Source organism: Artibeus jamaicensis, unplaced genomic scaffold, assembly GCF_021234435.1.
Source record: "Artibeus jamaicensis isolate MK-2021 breed Jamaican fruit bat unplaced genomic scaffold, CSHL_Jam_final contig_729, whole genome shotgun sequence".
NCBI lineage: Eukaryota > Metazoa > Chordata > Mammalia > Chiroptera > Phyllostomidae > Artibeus > Artibeus jamaicensis.
In genome coordinates this window covers 6,168,990-6,185,205 of record NW_026521939.1, presented here as the reverse complement: position 1 = coordinate 6,185,205, position 16,216 = coordinate 6,168,990, and the positions used below count along the sequence as shown (strand labels likewise).

At 35.1% G+C, this 16,216-nt stretch overlaps 1 protein-coding gene across 3 annotated transcripts in view; it reads right to left on the bottom strand.

Moving 5' to 3' along the window:
• Nucleotides 1-3,226: 3,226 nt before the first annotated feature.
• Nucleotides 3,227-16,216, bottom strand: part of GSPT1 (G1 to S phase transition 1) — a 34,532-nt gene continuing 21,542 nt past the window's right edge. For all 3 annotated transcript variants that reach the window (XM_037151215.2, XM_037151214.2, XM_037151213.2), the window contains exons 7-15: nt 14,899-15,079; nt 13,617-13,771; nt 13,379-13,519; nt 12,226-12,319; nt 11,444-11,524; nt 10,678-10,851; nt 9,730-9,819; nt 9,431-9,599; nt 3,227-7,844 (exon numbers count right to left, since the gene is read on the bottom strand). In XM_037151215.2, the coding sequence (XP_037007110.1) occupies nt 7,792-7,844; nt 9,431-9,599; nt 9,730-9,819; nt 10,678-10,851; nt 11,444-11,524; nt 12,226-12,319; nt 13,379-13,519; nt 13,617-13,771; nt 14,899-15,079 (1,138 nt within the window). In that variant the 3' untranslated portion in view covers nt 3,227-7,791. The remainder of the gene's footprint in view (nt 7,845-9,430; nt 9,600-9,729; nt 9,820-10,677; nt 10,852-11,443; nt 11,525-12,225; nt 12,320-13,378; nt 13,520-13,616; nt 13,772-14,898; nt 15,080-16,216) is intronic.

Genomic DNA, 16,216 nt, shown 5'->3' with positions numbered 1-16,216 from the left:
TCAGGAATGTGCAGAGGGAGGAGGAATGGGAAATGAGGCTAAAACCAATTAATTAAGGAATTAATTCATTATCAAGCTGAGGGTTTATACTTTGGAGAAATCATAGATACAAGGTTTTTGAACCAGTGTTAGGGAAGAAGAGGTAGTGATGAATTATACTTTAGGAAAGTTAGTATGGGTGTGGTATTATGGTGGTTTAAAAAATGCCACATGCCCACAAATTCTTTGATACTGTAGTAATGGACCTTCATTCTCCACCTGAGTGTGAGCTGGACTTAATGACTTGCTTCTATCAGATAGCATATATTCCAGAAGTTATAGGATTTCACTTCTGAGGTTAGGTTATAAAAAGACTGTAGTTTCTACCCTGAGTATACCTTTCCTTTCACCCTTCTTTCCTATTACTTGCTCTGGGTGAAGGCAGCTACCATGTCTTGAGGCTGCTCAGGCAGCCTGCTAGCAACCACTTGAGTGAGCCTGGACGTAGATCCTCCCCCAGTCAAACCTTGAGATAACTGCAAACTTTTTTTTTTTAAGATTTTATTTATTTTTAGAAAGAGGGTAAGTGAGGGAGAAAGGGAAAGAAACATCCAGTATGAGAAATATTGATCACTTGTGTCTTGCACGCACCCTGACCAGGGACCAAACCTGCAATCCAGGCATGGGCCCAAATGGGAATCAAACCAGCAACCTTTCACTTTGTTGGATGATGTTCAACCAACTGAGCCACATCAGTCAGGACAAGATGACCACAAATTCTTGAAACACTCTGAGCTAGAACCATCTAGCTATGCTGCTTCTAGATTCCTGACCTGTAAAAATTGTGATTATAACTGCAGAATCCACTCAAATTGGCTCTGTCCTATTTCTAACAAGATACTGAGTTGCTTTTCAGAGACAGCAAACCAAAACCACAAGTCATGCAGCAGAAGCATGTTCAGAGGAGACAATTTGACCTCCAGATGTACCCAGAACCAAAGGACTGGGACATGAATGGAACTCGAACACTGGAACCCTTTTAGAAGCAAAGGGTTAGTTGGTTGTCCTAGAAGGATTTGGTGCTGAAGCCCCTTATCATATCTTACCATAAATGGCCATGGTCCAAAGCTCTTCAATCAAAACCTGCCCCACCAGCACTTCTATATACCCGCCTATTCCCCCAACCTCTTAAAACTTGCCCTGGATCAGAATACAGATTTGAGCCTTGTTTCCTGTCTAACCTTGCTGGTTGACTTTGCAATAAAACATTTTATTTTCTCAAAAGCAAATGATGTAGTATTGGCTTTTATGTGCATTGGGCAGAGTCCTTGCTTGGTGAATTGGGAGTAATTTGTTATCCATGCACAGATAATAGAAATTTGTAGACCTCCCATCTTCAAACCCATTAACAGTGTTGATGTAGAAATTAGGGCCTCACACCCAACATGTTCCACCATAAACCCATGATCTTTCCCTCAAACCTACTTCTGTTTTGTCTCAAGTCATTGGCACTGCCAACTGCCTAGTACCCCAAATATGAGTCATTTTTCTTCTCATCCCCCTAATATAGTCTTATTTTAATTATCTCTTGAATCTATCTGATTCTTTTTGTCCCTTCTACCTCATAGTGCAGACCATCATTTTTTCCCCTAATAGTTTCCTGGTTGTCTTTCTACTTCTAGTTGTGCATCTTGTCCATTCTCTGCCCTTGAGCTGGAATGATCTTTGTAAAGTGAAAATCTGATCATATGAAATATGATCATGCTTACACTAATTGCCAGTCAAAATAGACAGTACTTGTAGTTACAATAGAACTGAATGTTAAAGGAAAATAATTATCTTGAGCCAAGTATGTAAATTACTTTTTAAGTATGTACTGTGACATCTTAGGAACAAATCAGGGTAATTAGAGTGTATACTCCTAATGGCCATCATTTATTTTAGATTGGGAGGTATATAGTTCCTTACAAGGCTACAACATACAAGGTATTGATGCTACTTTTCAGAGAACTTGTCTCTGAAACTGGTTCCATGGGCTAAAAAGTATAAAATTCTCTAGTCAGTGCCTATGTATGGTTTGATGCCCAAACACAACATTTAAGGAAGTTCTTTCAACAACACATTGGACAGGGTTGGAGACCTGGTCATTTAACAAAAAAGTGTGGGAAATGTAATGCCATTTAGAACTTTTATGTGAACTACTTTGATAGCAGGCTTGCTCATAAGTTTTGTTTAAGCTAAGATTTATTTAATGCCGAACACCCATAATAGAGACTAACAAAACTTTGAAGTGAAATGATTTTTTAAAGCCCTGGCTGGTGTAGCTCAGTGGATTGAGCATGGGCCTGCAAACCAAAGGACTGCGGTTCGATTCCCAGTCAGGGCACATGCCTGGGTTGCAAGCCAGTTCCCAGGAGGGGCCAGTTCCCAGCAGGGGCCACATGAGAAACAACCATACATTGATAAAAGAAAAAAAAAACTTTGAAGTGATTCCTTTCCCTTGAAGTAATGCAAGAACTCATCCCAACTCTATAGTAAAACATGGTTATATACATCCCTGGCTGGAGTGGCTCAGTAGATTGAGCGCTGGCCTATAAACCGAAAAGTTGCTGGTTTGATTCCCAGTCAGGGCACATGCCTCAGTTGCAGGTCAGGTCCGTGGTTGGGGGCAAGGGAGAGGCAGCCGACTGAGGTATCTCTCACATGTTGATGTTTCTCTCCCTCTCTTCCTCTCTCTCTAAAAAAAGTAAATTTAAAAATTCTTTAAAAGATTACATACAGGAATGTATTCCTGCCAATCTGTTAACCACTGCATATAATGCCTGATTATCATTAATTTTTTACCCTTGTATAGTAAAGGAGGACAAATACTATTTGGTCTCTTAATCGTTTAAAATCCTGAACAATGGAAGCTTGTAGTGTGGCAGAATCACTGATGTTTCCTCAACTTTCTTCACATAAAACTACATACAGTGATATAATTATTTTATTGTTAAGCATCTCTAATTTTGTTATCGGGTTGCTGTTTTGTTAAGATTCAGCCTTATGCACTGTACAGAGATCTTGCACACCATATGCAATCAGACCACATTCATGAATTCCATGTGACAGGGCTTATTAGATCCATCCAACAAGTCTGCTGATAGGTGGTTCCAATTCTTGATAGAAAAATAAAGTATTGTACAGAAAACAGATGGGTACACTCATAGTGTGATACAATACAGGTAATTATAAACAAGACAAATCCTTCAAAAGGGTAGATGATGATTTTTATTACAAAAGCAAGTAGTTTTAAACTTGTTACTTGAGTAACTGCAAGAACAGACTAAGGGCTTAATCCTCACACAGGCACCAAGTCAGGCACAGTAGGTAGCTACAAATCATAAGAAAAAGGTTTCTTTACTTCAGAGTCCCAAAATTCCTACACAGAATATTCTGCCATGTTTTCGGTTCCCTTAAAATAAATAAATAAATGAGAGCTAGGTATTAATCTTCTGTCTAGTGAAAACTAGTCACTAAATCCTGGCCTGAGAGAGATCCACATTTCCTTTAGAACAAACAGAAGAAACTAGCTAAGGTGTGTCAATTTCAGAGAGCCCAACACGAATCCTTAAAATGCAGACCTTCCAAGCTCAGGCCTGTTTCAGCCAATTCCTGTGGATGATAGCCTGAGGAATGCAGGGGCTCCAGCTCCAGCACAAAGCAGGAAAAGAGGTAGCAGGGACTTGGGCTGACATCTGAAGCACTAAGCAATGTGCCTGGCAGAGGGAAGCCTCAGGAAGCACAAAATGTCATTTCACCTATGCTGCCCACACACCTGAGGTTTCCACATTAAATTTTAAATGGCACAGGGGCATGTGTGACGAGGCAGAAAAGACAATTGCCATTTCAAGAGTTGCTTGAGAAATCCTGTATAATTTTCTGCCATTATCAGACATGGTGCCTATCTGCTCTTCCCTTTTATTGGAGAACATAAAGATTTTCATCTCCATCCCCACACCTCCAGGGCCCTTATTACATTCCATAGTAAACAACTTGGCTAGCATATTACTATTTCAAGGAAGCATAGGATTAGAGGTATGTGAAAGTGTATTTACTGAAGGAAGACTTATGTTCTAGGATATTGGAAATCAACAATATCCTAGAGCCAAAACCATTACAAGTTGAACCAAATCTACCCTGTCTAAATTCTGGCAGTAAATTGGTTCAAATGGGATCCATTGAACTATTACATGAAAGTAAAAACACTTCCTATTCCATTTACTATGAAATCTAATGTAACCAACTGAGTGCTAAATTTAATCTTTTGAGTTGTGCTATGTAATTACATTTATTTATCAAGAAGTTGCTGCCATGGCTAGATCTCTACAGAAAGAAACAAGATCATAAATGTATTAGATGGAATCAGCTAAAATCACTGAGAAATTTGCTGGAGGAAATAAAAGCTATATTATTTGGAGACAGAAAATCGTCTCCTACATCCTATTGATTGCTATCTACCTTACATATGTCTGTGAGAGGATTAATGGCACAGTTTATTCTGATAAAGTAGGCCAACACTGAATATAACAATCAACCTACAATCAGAGCTATAGTGCTGGAACCAGGATTTTCACAAAGGGTTTAAAGGTCGAAAGTTGCCTGATTTTAAAGCTGTAATAGAACCTATTTGTCCCTTGACTACCATAAATCCCTACCCAAAGCAATGGCACTATCATCCGTGAAGCAGCAGTCCATGAGGAAGTCCATGCCAGTGAGGAAAGGTGCTAGAGTGCTGTCATGTGGAAGAGTCATCAAAGATCACATCACGGAGTAAGTAGTCATAACTATAGTGTTCTTAAAGACTGCCAGGGAGTTTAGATGATTTTTTTCAAAAGTTCATCATGGAAGCAATTTTTGACCATAGGTTCATCTTTTTCTTGGGTTGTAAAACTGCATCTGGTTGAAAATATCACCCAAAATGTCTGCAGCACTTCAGCTGAGAGGATGCTGGTAACTGTTCAAGGGCATTATGGTCAAAGTCCATCCCATTTTGTGAAAGCAGTTTTTGTAGTTTACATAACTAACAATTATGCATTACCTCATTACAGTGAACAGCCTGTACTCCTATAATTTTACAGAGTTTTTACATTTAGTTATCACATATTTCAAGACTTTCAATTCAAACAAATATACATGGGCGTAATTATTCAAGAACTTTACTATTTTGTTACCTAAGTTCATGGCAGCACATACTTAGTTTAGCTCTTTTGATTTTACATAGATTTTCACTGGGTAAGTCCTTTTTGCAAATAAAACCCAAGAAATATACACCTCCCCCCAGTAAGAAATAAGGGTTTAGAATGGCAGTTACTTATTTCAATATCGTTCTTCTATTAAATTCAGTTAATTAAAAAAAACTATAATTAAATAACCTAGCATGAAAATTATATAATGAGTATCATTAATGTAAAAAGACGCAAAGAGAACTGTTATCCTAACATATCTATGCTAAAGATAAAGAAATGTTTAGGCCTGTAATATCCTATATCTGCCACCAATACCCTATTTTTGCATTAAACACACCTGCACTTGCAAAAGACAAAATGACAGCATAGGAATCTATTGCTTTTTAAAGGTCCAACATCTCCACACACTGCCAGTTCACTTCAGACATTTCCTCATCCAAATAACTATCCATTGTAATTAGGAGTTTAAAATGCAGCAACTGCAAGTGAGAATACTTTTCCATACACATCAAAGCCCATAAAGTATATGATATTGGTTAATTTAACAATGAGGTTTCTTTCAAATAATTATTTGCACAAATGTGCAAGAATCCATAAAATTTTTCTTTCATAATCACATTTATATTTATCATTTTTTAGAGGTAGGCCCTTCACAGTTGATATCCATGTTTTACTTAAGAGTGTTGGCAACATGCACATAATATTCTAACAGTGTAAATGTTTTATTTATTTTTAGTGTGAATGTTTTAATAGCGAGTATAACTGGTTTTTAAAATGTTCAACTTAAAAATGGAAATCTTTGAAAGTAATTTCAAGAACTTGAGCTTTTAAAGATTCATTAAAATCAAAGCAATTGCCAGTATCTTGTTATTGACTTAGAAGTACAAAAAGTTATCGTGTACTGATTAAAACTCCCATATTTCCCAGATAAATAAAAGCCCAGACATTTGCAGACATAATAAAATTAAAATTCATGCATTTTAATAGCCATGAGTATAGTTAGAGGAAGCTGCAGGGCTGAAGGACAATAACTTTGCTCTAAGATACAGCCCATTCATGAAGAGAATGAGATTTCTATAGTTAAAACAGTTAAATTAAATTTCAGGTTTTGTGACTAGAAATATAGCTTGACTAAATTTTTCTGAGGAAGATTACAGGGTAGAGACATGTCATTAAATAAATAATTACAAATTTATCTTATTTAGGGATAAATCACAATGTTAAAGAGGCTAAGTCTTCAATAAACAGCAACACTCAAAATCAGGTGGGTGGAAGAGCTTCTGATAAACGGAGAAATTCTCTCTTCCATTTCCCATTTATTCTCATTAAAAATTTCAAAGTCATGACAGTTACAGCAGAAAGTCATCCTTCATCTAAAAACCACCACAGTGCTGCACTGTGGTTCATCCAAAGCATAATTTAACAAATTTCAGTTTTATATTTAAGAAAACAATTGATTTCAAATAGTCGAGAAAAACTTATACTGTGCTTGATTCTACATATCACTGTTAACTTTTCCTAAGTATGTGTTCATTTAGTTGCTAGATGAGATTTAGCTTTAATCAGCAAGGAGCACTCAACCTTTAAAAATCAGTGATACAAATAGTAAACTGAGTAATTTGCAGACCTGGCACTTGCAATTAATAGTTTTCATTCTAGATGCATGCAGCTCTTATAAATTCTAAAAGAGGCATTTTTGCCAGGTCTCAACATGCTTTCTTTACTGTAAATTCCACTAATTGAACACGTTAATGGAATTTTCTGGAAGGGTACAATTATGCTTTACTTATAAAAACTACAGTATGCTTTTCTTTTATTTTAAAACAACTGTGTTTAAGAAATCATGTTAAAATATAAATTGGCAGAAAATAACTGATAGACCTAATAAAGCAGTGTCACAGTTGCATAAAGACATTTAATTGTATGTATGCATTACCATCAAAAAGAAGGGGTCAAACTAATTCTTTCCTTTAATACAAACTTGAATATTGTTTGTAAATGCCTCATTTAAATAGTGGGTAGGGAAAGAGTTTAGAAAAGTCCAAGTAATAAAATGTATTCAATTACTTGGTAAAGTTAAAAAGCTAATGCAACAATGTTATATCTAGATAAAAAACATTATTCAAAAGCAATTCAAATACCGAAAAGGGTTTCAAATTGAATATTTTATTAACATGGTAGTTATTTTTGTAACATGTGCACACACACTCGCACACTCAGAGTGATCTGCCTTAGGGGAAAAAAGACTATGTATGCCTAAGGGGAAATGAAAAATTAAAAAATTTCTGTAGATTTTCATTATTGTAGGCAATTATGTCCACATCACTTACAAAGCTATTGCCAAACCTGTCCAAAGAAGCAGTTTGAGAAGGGAAGAAAAAAATCTTGGGAAAAATTCAACAGTGGCATAGCAGAGCTCTCAATATGAGAAAGCTGACATAATGTGGACTTTTGCTTTGAATTTTGTCTTTGCAAAATATGGGGAGAGGTTTGTCAATGGGCAGAAAATAAGAGAAGGCGGTGTGAAGTAGGCTTTTGCAGTCAATTTTCCTCACAGTATTGTGCAGGGTCATCAAGAAAATGCTTAGTCTTTCTCTGGAACCAGTTTCAGAACTTTTCCAATTGCAATGGTCTTACCTAAAAATGAAATAAAAGAACAAAAACAAAAAACCTTCAGTAGTTAATAGCAAGGCCATGTAAGGCATTAAAACTTACTATTTTAAATTATAAAAATAATTTTTACAATGTAAATTACTAATTAACTGGCTTTACCACCAAAGGCATGATTTCTCATTAAGTAAAGTGTTAAGAATTGGGTCTTTTTAGGGGGAACTGAAAATACCTGACTTCCTATATTAAAAACCTTTCTTTGGATAAGTAAAATGTGGAGTATCAGTACAATGGAATACTATTTTGCAATAAAAAGGATGACATTATATGTATAGCTAAATGTCAGAAGTATATGGAGTGGAATAAACTGCAAACCACAAATTTTATAATTCTATTTATATGGCTTATCCAAAAAGCAAATAGAAAAAAAATGAGGTGACTGCCTAGGTCAGGGGGTAGGAGAGTAGGGAGTGACTATAAATAGTTATAGAAGCTTTTTTAAAAGATATTCTAAATGTTCTAAAATTAGAATGTGATGACTCTCCAACTCTGTAAACATACTAAAATTTATTGAATTTTACACTTAAAAAAGGCCCATTTCATACTATATAAATTATCTCAATAAAGCTATTAAAAGGGGCTATCTTGTGAAGAAAACCTAAAAGCCAAGTTACCTTTTAGGAAAAAATTCCTGGGGTTAAAAATTCATTCTACATTAATTTCCTCTGATTTTATCTATCTACTCACTATCAAGAAGCAGATTTTTTAAATGAAAAAAAATTTAAGGACTTTAAAATAAAACAAATACTGTCTTTATTTCTCTGAACTATGGCGCAGGGACCACATTCATCATTATGTACCCAGTGTTCAGCATAGTTCTTGACGTGCAGTTTTGACAGCCAGGTTTTTGCTGAGTGGAATTAGAACATGTGAACTGACTATTGTATATTTCAACTGAACCAAAGTTTTATGTAAATTCCCCAACCTTAAAATAGTTATCTTAGTTAACAATCCATAGAGAAATGTTTAATGAAATCATTTTGTTTTCATGATTCCAAAGAATTGCATGGATGTAAGACAGTAAAATTACAGCATTTCAGATCACTCAGAGGTAGGCAGGAATGGACAGATGCACAAAAGAACATTAATATTAGACTGCCAATCTGTGTATCTCTTTTATTCCCACTTGGTACATCAGTGTAGTGAATTTATCATGTTGGATTTTTAAATGCTTTCTTCAGACCTCAAAAATGACAGGATGTGTACCTCAGGCTCACCTGGCAAAATCTTGAAAGGGCAAGATGGGCTTTAATCACACATTTATAAAGGATTTCATCACAGAAAAGTCGCTTAGTACGTAAATGATTCCGAAAACCCACTACTTGCAAAATATTAAAAATTCTTCCTCTAGAGCATTACTGCCAAAATGCATGGTTAAATTTTACCTGCTGTTGAATTAACTTAACTCATAAAATATTTATTGTGAATACATATTATAGAAGATGCATCCAGGTTCTCTCTGAACCAGCTGTAACGTGCACTGTACTCAGCGAAGAGTTCCAAAGCTAGTAAGCATACTAGACATATCACTAGACATCAATTTAAAGGCTTACCCTCATCTCTCAAGGTAAAGCGGCCCATCTGAGGGAAGTCTTTAAAGGTCTCAAGGCAGATGGTTCCTGCTGTCCTTAGGCGAGCAATGCATACTTGATCTTGTTTCACAAAACGGGGTCGAGTCTTACTTTTTTCTCCTGATTTTTTGTCTACCAAGCAAATTAAGGCCTAACCAAGAAAAAGGAGAAGACATCAGAATAATGCCAAATAAAAGAATCTTTAAGAATAGTAGTACAAATAAGAGTACATCACTATTGTTGGCCAGAAATTATCAAGATGAAATTATCTTAAAACTCACTGTTATTTCAACTTCCTCAATACAGGTATGAATATGCAGCACCGCATTATAACCTGGGCAGATGATGGATTTGTGCTCTATAATCACTATCTGTCAAACAAAAAGAAAATTCACATCTTTATCCCTAGGGCAAAAAAGAACTGAATGTGCTAAAGTACTACACGGTATCACAAGAATGTGTAACTCACCATCTTAAGTTTATTTTTGTGTTAGAGGCAGTAGGTCAGGTCACTTGACCTCGAAGAATGAACTCTGATATCCTTACCCTACTGATCTTCTTGGCAAGTGCCCAAACTTTAAAAACAGCAGGCAGACTCTTTCCCCTCTGGGAAGCCTTTCCTTTCCACTTCCCCCAAGAAATCATTACTGCTCATATGCTACTGCCACTGGTTGTTTCCTCCTTGATGTGAACTTATCATAGTTTTATCCATTTCTCAATACCCAAGGTCTACTAAAAGTAAACAACCATGTAGCTGGCATCAAAATTTAATTTGATTAGTTGTCATACATTGTAACAGCACTGAAAAATTCTATTCGATACACCAATCATTTACTGTCACTTTCCTGGTAAGGTCAGGTTGCTAATAACATCAAGAAATTGTGCATATTTTCCTGCCTGGAAAGTTATCTGTCCTGAAGAAGACAAATCTTGACTTCCAAGACAACTTGCTCTACTTAAGTGAAAGACACTAAGTAATGACATATATAAATAGGAGATTTTTTAAAAAAGGAACTTACAAAGAATACTACCAACCCAGTAAGAACTTGTACCATCTCAAAGACCTTATATTGTAAGATACCTATGGCTGTTGTGATACACAATTTATTCTATTTCAATTCCCCTTCTATACACAATGACATGTCATCAATAACCAGAACAAAGGACATTTAAACTCTAATTTCATTTAATAGTAAAAATCACTAAGACAACTATAATAGCTGGTTTACCTGGGCATCAAATGTGCGTCCAGAATGACAAAGATTATTAGGATCACAAAGTATAAATCCTGGAAGAATCTCTTCTTCTTCAATTCCTTTCAGTCTGATTTTGAGGTTTTCACCTGGGGCTACAGAATCAGTTTCTACATCATCAGAAAGGATTCCAAGAACTTCCACGTTGTGCTTAAAAATAAACCAAAATTGGAGGTTTTCTGAAACACTGACTCACTGCATTACAGATCATAAAATGACCTGTTTGCTGAATGACTGCAAGTCACATTTTTCTGTTCTCGTTGATTAGCTAAAATATTTACTACATTTGTATGGCATGACCTTAATGAAAATCATATCCTGAAGTACAACTGCCAATCAAGATGTTGTCATTTTAGTAACACATCCTAATAATGTCCAGAAAGAATACAGTGGAATGTAGCATTTGCCCTGTTTAGCCTTTTCACAATTAAATGTTAAATTTAGCATGCATTTTAATTTATGGATATAATTTTTATTGTAGAATTCCAGGATTTAATGGACATACCTTCCATTATCTATGACTCCCCAAATACCTGAAGAGTTGACTTCTTAAAAGTTGTTTGAACAATTAAGCTTAAAGTGCATTACTATTTAGAGAACATTCTGATTGTTGACGGATGAAAGGAGGATTTAAAAAATTAAGTTCCTTTTCATGGAAATCCCTGAGCTTTTGAAAAGTTCTGGCTCCTTTCTAATATTTTCAAGAGGAAAGCTAAATAGAAAGAGCATTACTAATTCTTACCTTGTTTGGCATCATCACAAGCTGCTGGCCTTTGCAAATGGATCCTGATTCTAGCTTCCCTAGAACCACGGTGCCCATATCCTGTTGAAATTTAAAGTAAGAAATTAAGTTTTGGATTTTTATTACCATTTTACAACAGTTCAACAACCCCAAGCAAATTCTTTCAGGGCTTACTCATTAAAAAAAAAAAAAAAAAAAAAAAAAAAAAAAAAAGAGTGGTATAATGTTACTTGTTCAAATTCAGGTGCTCACAATCTCAGGTTCTCACAATTTTATAAATTTTTCAGTTTATAAAATTGAAAAAAAATACTTGTTCAAGAAATTTGGCATGGAGCTATTTAAGGAATAAAGTATCTGACAGGGAGGGCAAAATACTACACTGATATTACAAAAATAATAATGCTTCTTTTTAAAAAAAGACTAACATCCAGTTAGGCGAGGCTGTTGTAAAACGAGCTCTGATATACTGCTGGTGGCAAAATAAATTGGCACGGTATTTTCGAAGGCTATTTGTCAATATGCATAAACTTTAATGTGTAAATCCTTTAAAATAAATTTCACTTGTGTGACTTTCTCTCTATAAAAAATTACCATTGGCTCAATGGGAAACAGTTGAAATAACTTAAGGTGGTTTAACAACTTATTGTCTATCTATAACAAGAAATAATATGCAGCCAGTAAAAAAGAGACATCTATGTTATGTTATTAAAATTGTTATGTAATTTAAAACACAAAATTGTTTCACTCCCCATAAAATACAATTTTTTGAACATTTTAGGTACCTTGTATTTATCCACAATTGGCAGCCTGATTGGTCCATCAACTGATCTATTGAAGTTTGGCAAATTATCCAGATATGGAATAAATGGCAATCCACTGAGAACACAAAAATAGCCATTAAAAAGAGTAAACATAAATATCAAAATTTTTAGTACTTACATGATTGTAACTTTTATACAAAAAACATGACTATAACAATGTTTTTTCATGTAATCCATGTACTCGCCTCATTCAGCCATTTATTTTCTAGTTTATCTCATTTATCAGGAAATAAATAACAAAATAGTTCAGTATAATATGAAAAACCTTCCCCATTAACACTTAAGATTTAGAAAAATGTTTTATAGCAAATAGCCCACATACTATAATAAAATGACTACACTTTTACTTAATTTTTATGGATTTTTCCAGCTCTGCAATTGGGATTCTATACAATAACTTTCCCTTTCAGACTATAGTTTATAAGAGAAGTAAAATACTGTCGAGATGGCAATGCTCCCTCCCCAAACCGATCTACAGATTTAACGCAATTCCTATTGAAATCCCACCTGCGTCTTTCTTTTCTTTTTCTTTTTTTTTTTCGCAGAAATTGTCAAGCTAATCCTAATGTTCATGTGGAAATTCAAGGAACCCAGAATAACCATGCAATCTTGGGGGAAAAAATAAAACCAAAAAATTCCAAGACTCACTCAACCCAATTTGAAAACTTAACAAAACTTGGCATCATCACAAGAATTCACCTTACAAAAAAAGTAATCTAAAATGAAATGCACACCTATATGAGAATAATAGGCTTAGAAGAAAATAATAGGGCTAATTCTTCCCGATTGGACTAGGTAGTTTTTCTATTTATGACACCAAACATGCAATCAACAAAAAAAATAAAACTAGATTTCACCAAAAGTAAAACCTTTTACACTTTGAAGGACACCATCAAAAAAGTGAAAAGACACAGATGGGAGAAAATACACATCATGTGTTTGACAAGGGACTTGGATCCAACGCACAAAGAACTCTTACAACTCAATAATAAAAGGACAATCCAGTTAAAAATGGGCAAAGGTCCTGCTATTTTTAAAGCCACAGTTATAGTCAACATTTTCTTAAATTACTTTTTAAGAAATAAACTTTTTTAAAGGAAAAAAGATTACTTACATGTACCAAGGACAGAAATCTGATTGCTCTTTAAGATTTGCTCCAGTCAGTCCTGAGCAGGGCATAAAGTGAATGTCCTTTTTGGGATTGAAGCCAACTTTTTTCAAAAATGGCACTAGTTTCTCTTTACATTCTTCATATCTATAATATTTATAAATAACTCAATTATCATATAACAAAACGATCCTTTACTTCACTAACATGTATATTAAAAAACCAACAAGATATCCAGGCTTACCTTTCATTGCTCCAGTTCACTGTCGGATCATCCATCTTATTAATAAGCACAATTAAGTGTTTTACACCTGCTGTCTTTGCCAACATTGCATGTTCTCTTGTCTGCCCTCCTTTTTCAAATCCAGTTTCAAACTCTCCTTTTCTGGCAGAGATTACCTATTCCAAGAAATCAATAATTTATTTTTTTTCATTCATGTTTACCATTCTAGCAGTCAACTATTTTTCCTTTTGGCTTTATCAGAAGATTTCTGCAAGACTACAGAAGAAAATGAGTCATAATATACATGTGTTTTAATACCACAATGTCTAAGTGGTTTAAGATGTAAATACTGACTTAATGTTTCTCCTGATCCCCTAATTCTCCAAATGTAGTATGCCTATATATTTTACAATTCAAACATGTATGTAATTTGCCCTGGCCACTGTGGCTCAGTTGGTTGGAGCATCATCCCATAGACAGAAAGGTTGCAGGTTTGATTCCTAGTCAGGGCACATACCCAAGCTGTCAGTTCGATCTTCTGTCAAGAAACATACACACAAAAAAACAATGTTTTGCCCTTGCCCTCCTTGCCTCTTTTCTCTCTCCCTCTCTCTCCCCCCTTCACCTTCTTCCTCTTCCACACACATACACCCCCCTAAAAAGCAATGAAAAAATGTCCTCAGGTGAGGATTAAAAAAAAATGTATGTGATTTAGTTAGTTCATTGACCAAAACAATTTGAAAAATGACAGAAGACCTTTATAAAACCTCACTTTTGGTGAAGACTTTAATTTGTATTTTAGAGAAGGGGAAGGGAGGGGAAAAAGGGAGAGAAACGTCCATTAGCTGCCTCTCACATACGCTCAACTGGGGTGACTAGGCCTGCAACCCAGGCATGTGCCCTGACTAGGAATCAAACAGATGACGTTTTGCTTTGCAGGACAACACACAACCAACTGAGCTACACAGGTCAGGGCCAGATTCATTTCTTATTCATTTTGATACCCAGTACATAATGGTGGACTTGGCATTTCATGGACACTCAGTTCTGACACAGTAACAGATAATAGCAGTGGCAGAGGAAAGTTGAAATATATTTTCATAAGTAAGCCAAATTGCTTTCTTGAGCAATTTCTTGAGCAATTGATTTGATTTCTTGAGCAGATCAGTGAGACAAAAGTGTAAATTGTGGCCATGTGTATTATAGTTCATTGCAACCTAAATTCCAGCTTTTAGAAGGTAAATTCAAATACTTAAAAATTTAAGTGGGGCTGCTAACAAATACAAAGAGGTAACTTTCTTACCAGTACAGCCAAATCAGCTTGAGAAGCACCACCAATCATATTTGGAACAAAACTCTTGTGGCCAGGAGCATCTAGAATTGTGAAATGCTTCTTTTCTGTTTCAAAATAGGCACGACCCACTTCTACTGTTTTACCCTTGTCTCGTTCTTCCTGATTTGTGTCTAAGGCCCAAGACAAGTACCTGAAATGATAAAGAATACTGGTAAGAACATGAGAATTTAAAATATATTCTTCTCCATTAAACATCTAGTAAATCACATCTAGCTTTATGTCTATCATACAACATTTAAACCAGGAACAGGCATAAATGAAAATTGAGAGGATAAAACATTATTTTAATCAAACACCTGGAACTTTTCCATACATTCACTGTCAAACTATATATTCTAGAAGTAAACATGATTTATGAAAATAGCTGACAACATACAAAGAAAGACTAAAGTACCAATGTCAATATCACCATGATTTAAGTATTAAGTTCCTCTATATTTCATTTTTATAATCATCTGTCACAAAATGTAATACAAATAATGGCTCTCTACAGATATTTTTTAAAAATGAAGGCCCCTGTAACCTGCCATTTGGGAACAATAGTTACTTACTAAAAAGTATTTCAGTATTACTTTGCCAGGTAAAAACTATTTAAGTTCAATTCATCCATAATAGTAGGCATTAATTTAGATTATCTTATCTGCATTTCATAGTATATACTCATTATTATGATTTTCCCCTTACAGAGCAATATAACAACAAAAGACCAATGTCCCATTTAGATAAAGCTTGTCAACTTTTAAGAAATAAAATAGGTAAGATTAGAAAAAAAAGTTGACCTTTTCTCTCACCACTCAAGGAAACCACTGTCAATAATTCCTTCCGTTCTCTTTTTCTATGCAGTTAATGATCATATCCTAGTACTATTATGTTTCCTGCTTTCTCCCCAAATTCCACTCTAACATAAGTTCTGTTCCTGATTAATATAAATTCTTTAAATGTAATTTTTAGTGGTCAGATAATGGCCCAGTGAAATGGATGTTTTATAATTATTTCTTTTTTTTTTTTAAGATTTTATTTATTTATTTTTAGAGAGGAAGGGAAGGACAGAAGGAGAGAAACATCAATGTATGGTTGCCTTTCGTGCATCCCCTGCTGGGAACTGGCCTACAGGGAACCGGCCTGCAACCCAGGCATGTGCCCTGGCTGGGAATCGAACCGCGATCATGTGGGTCGCAGGCCCATGCTCAATCCACTGAGCTACACCAGCCAGGGCCTATAATTTTTTTCAACAAGTCTCTTATTACTGGATGTTTGGATGTTTCCA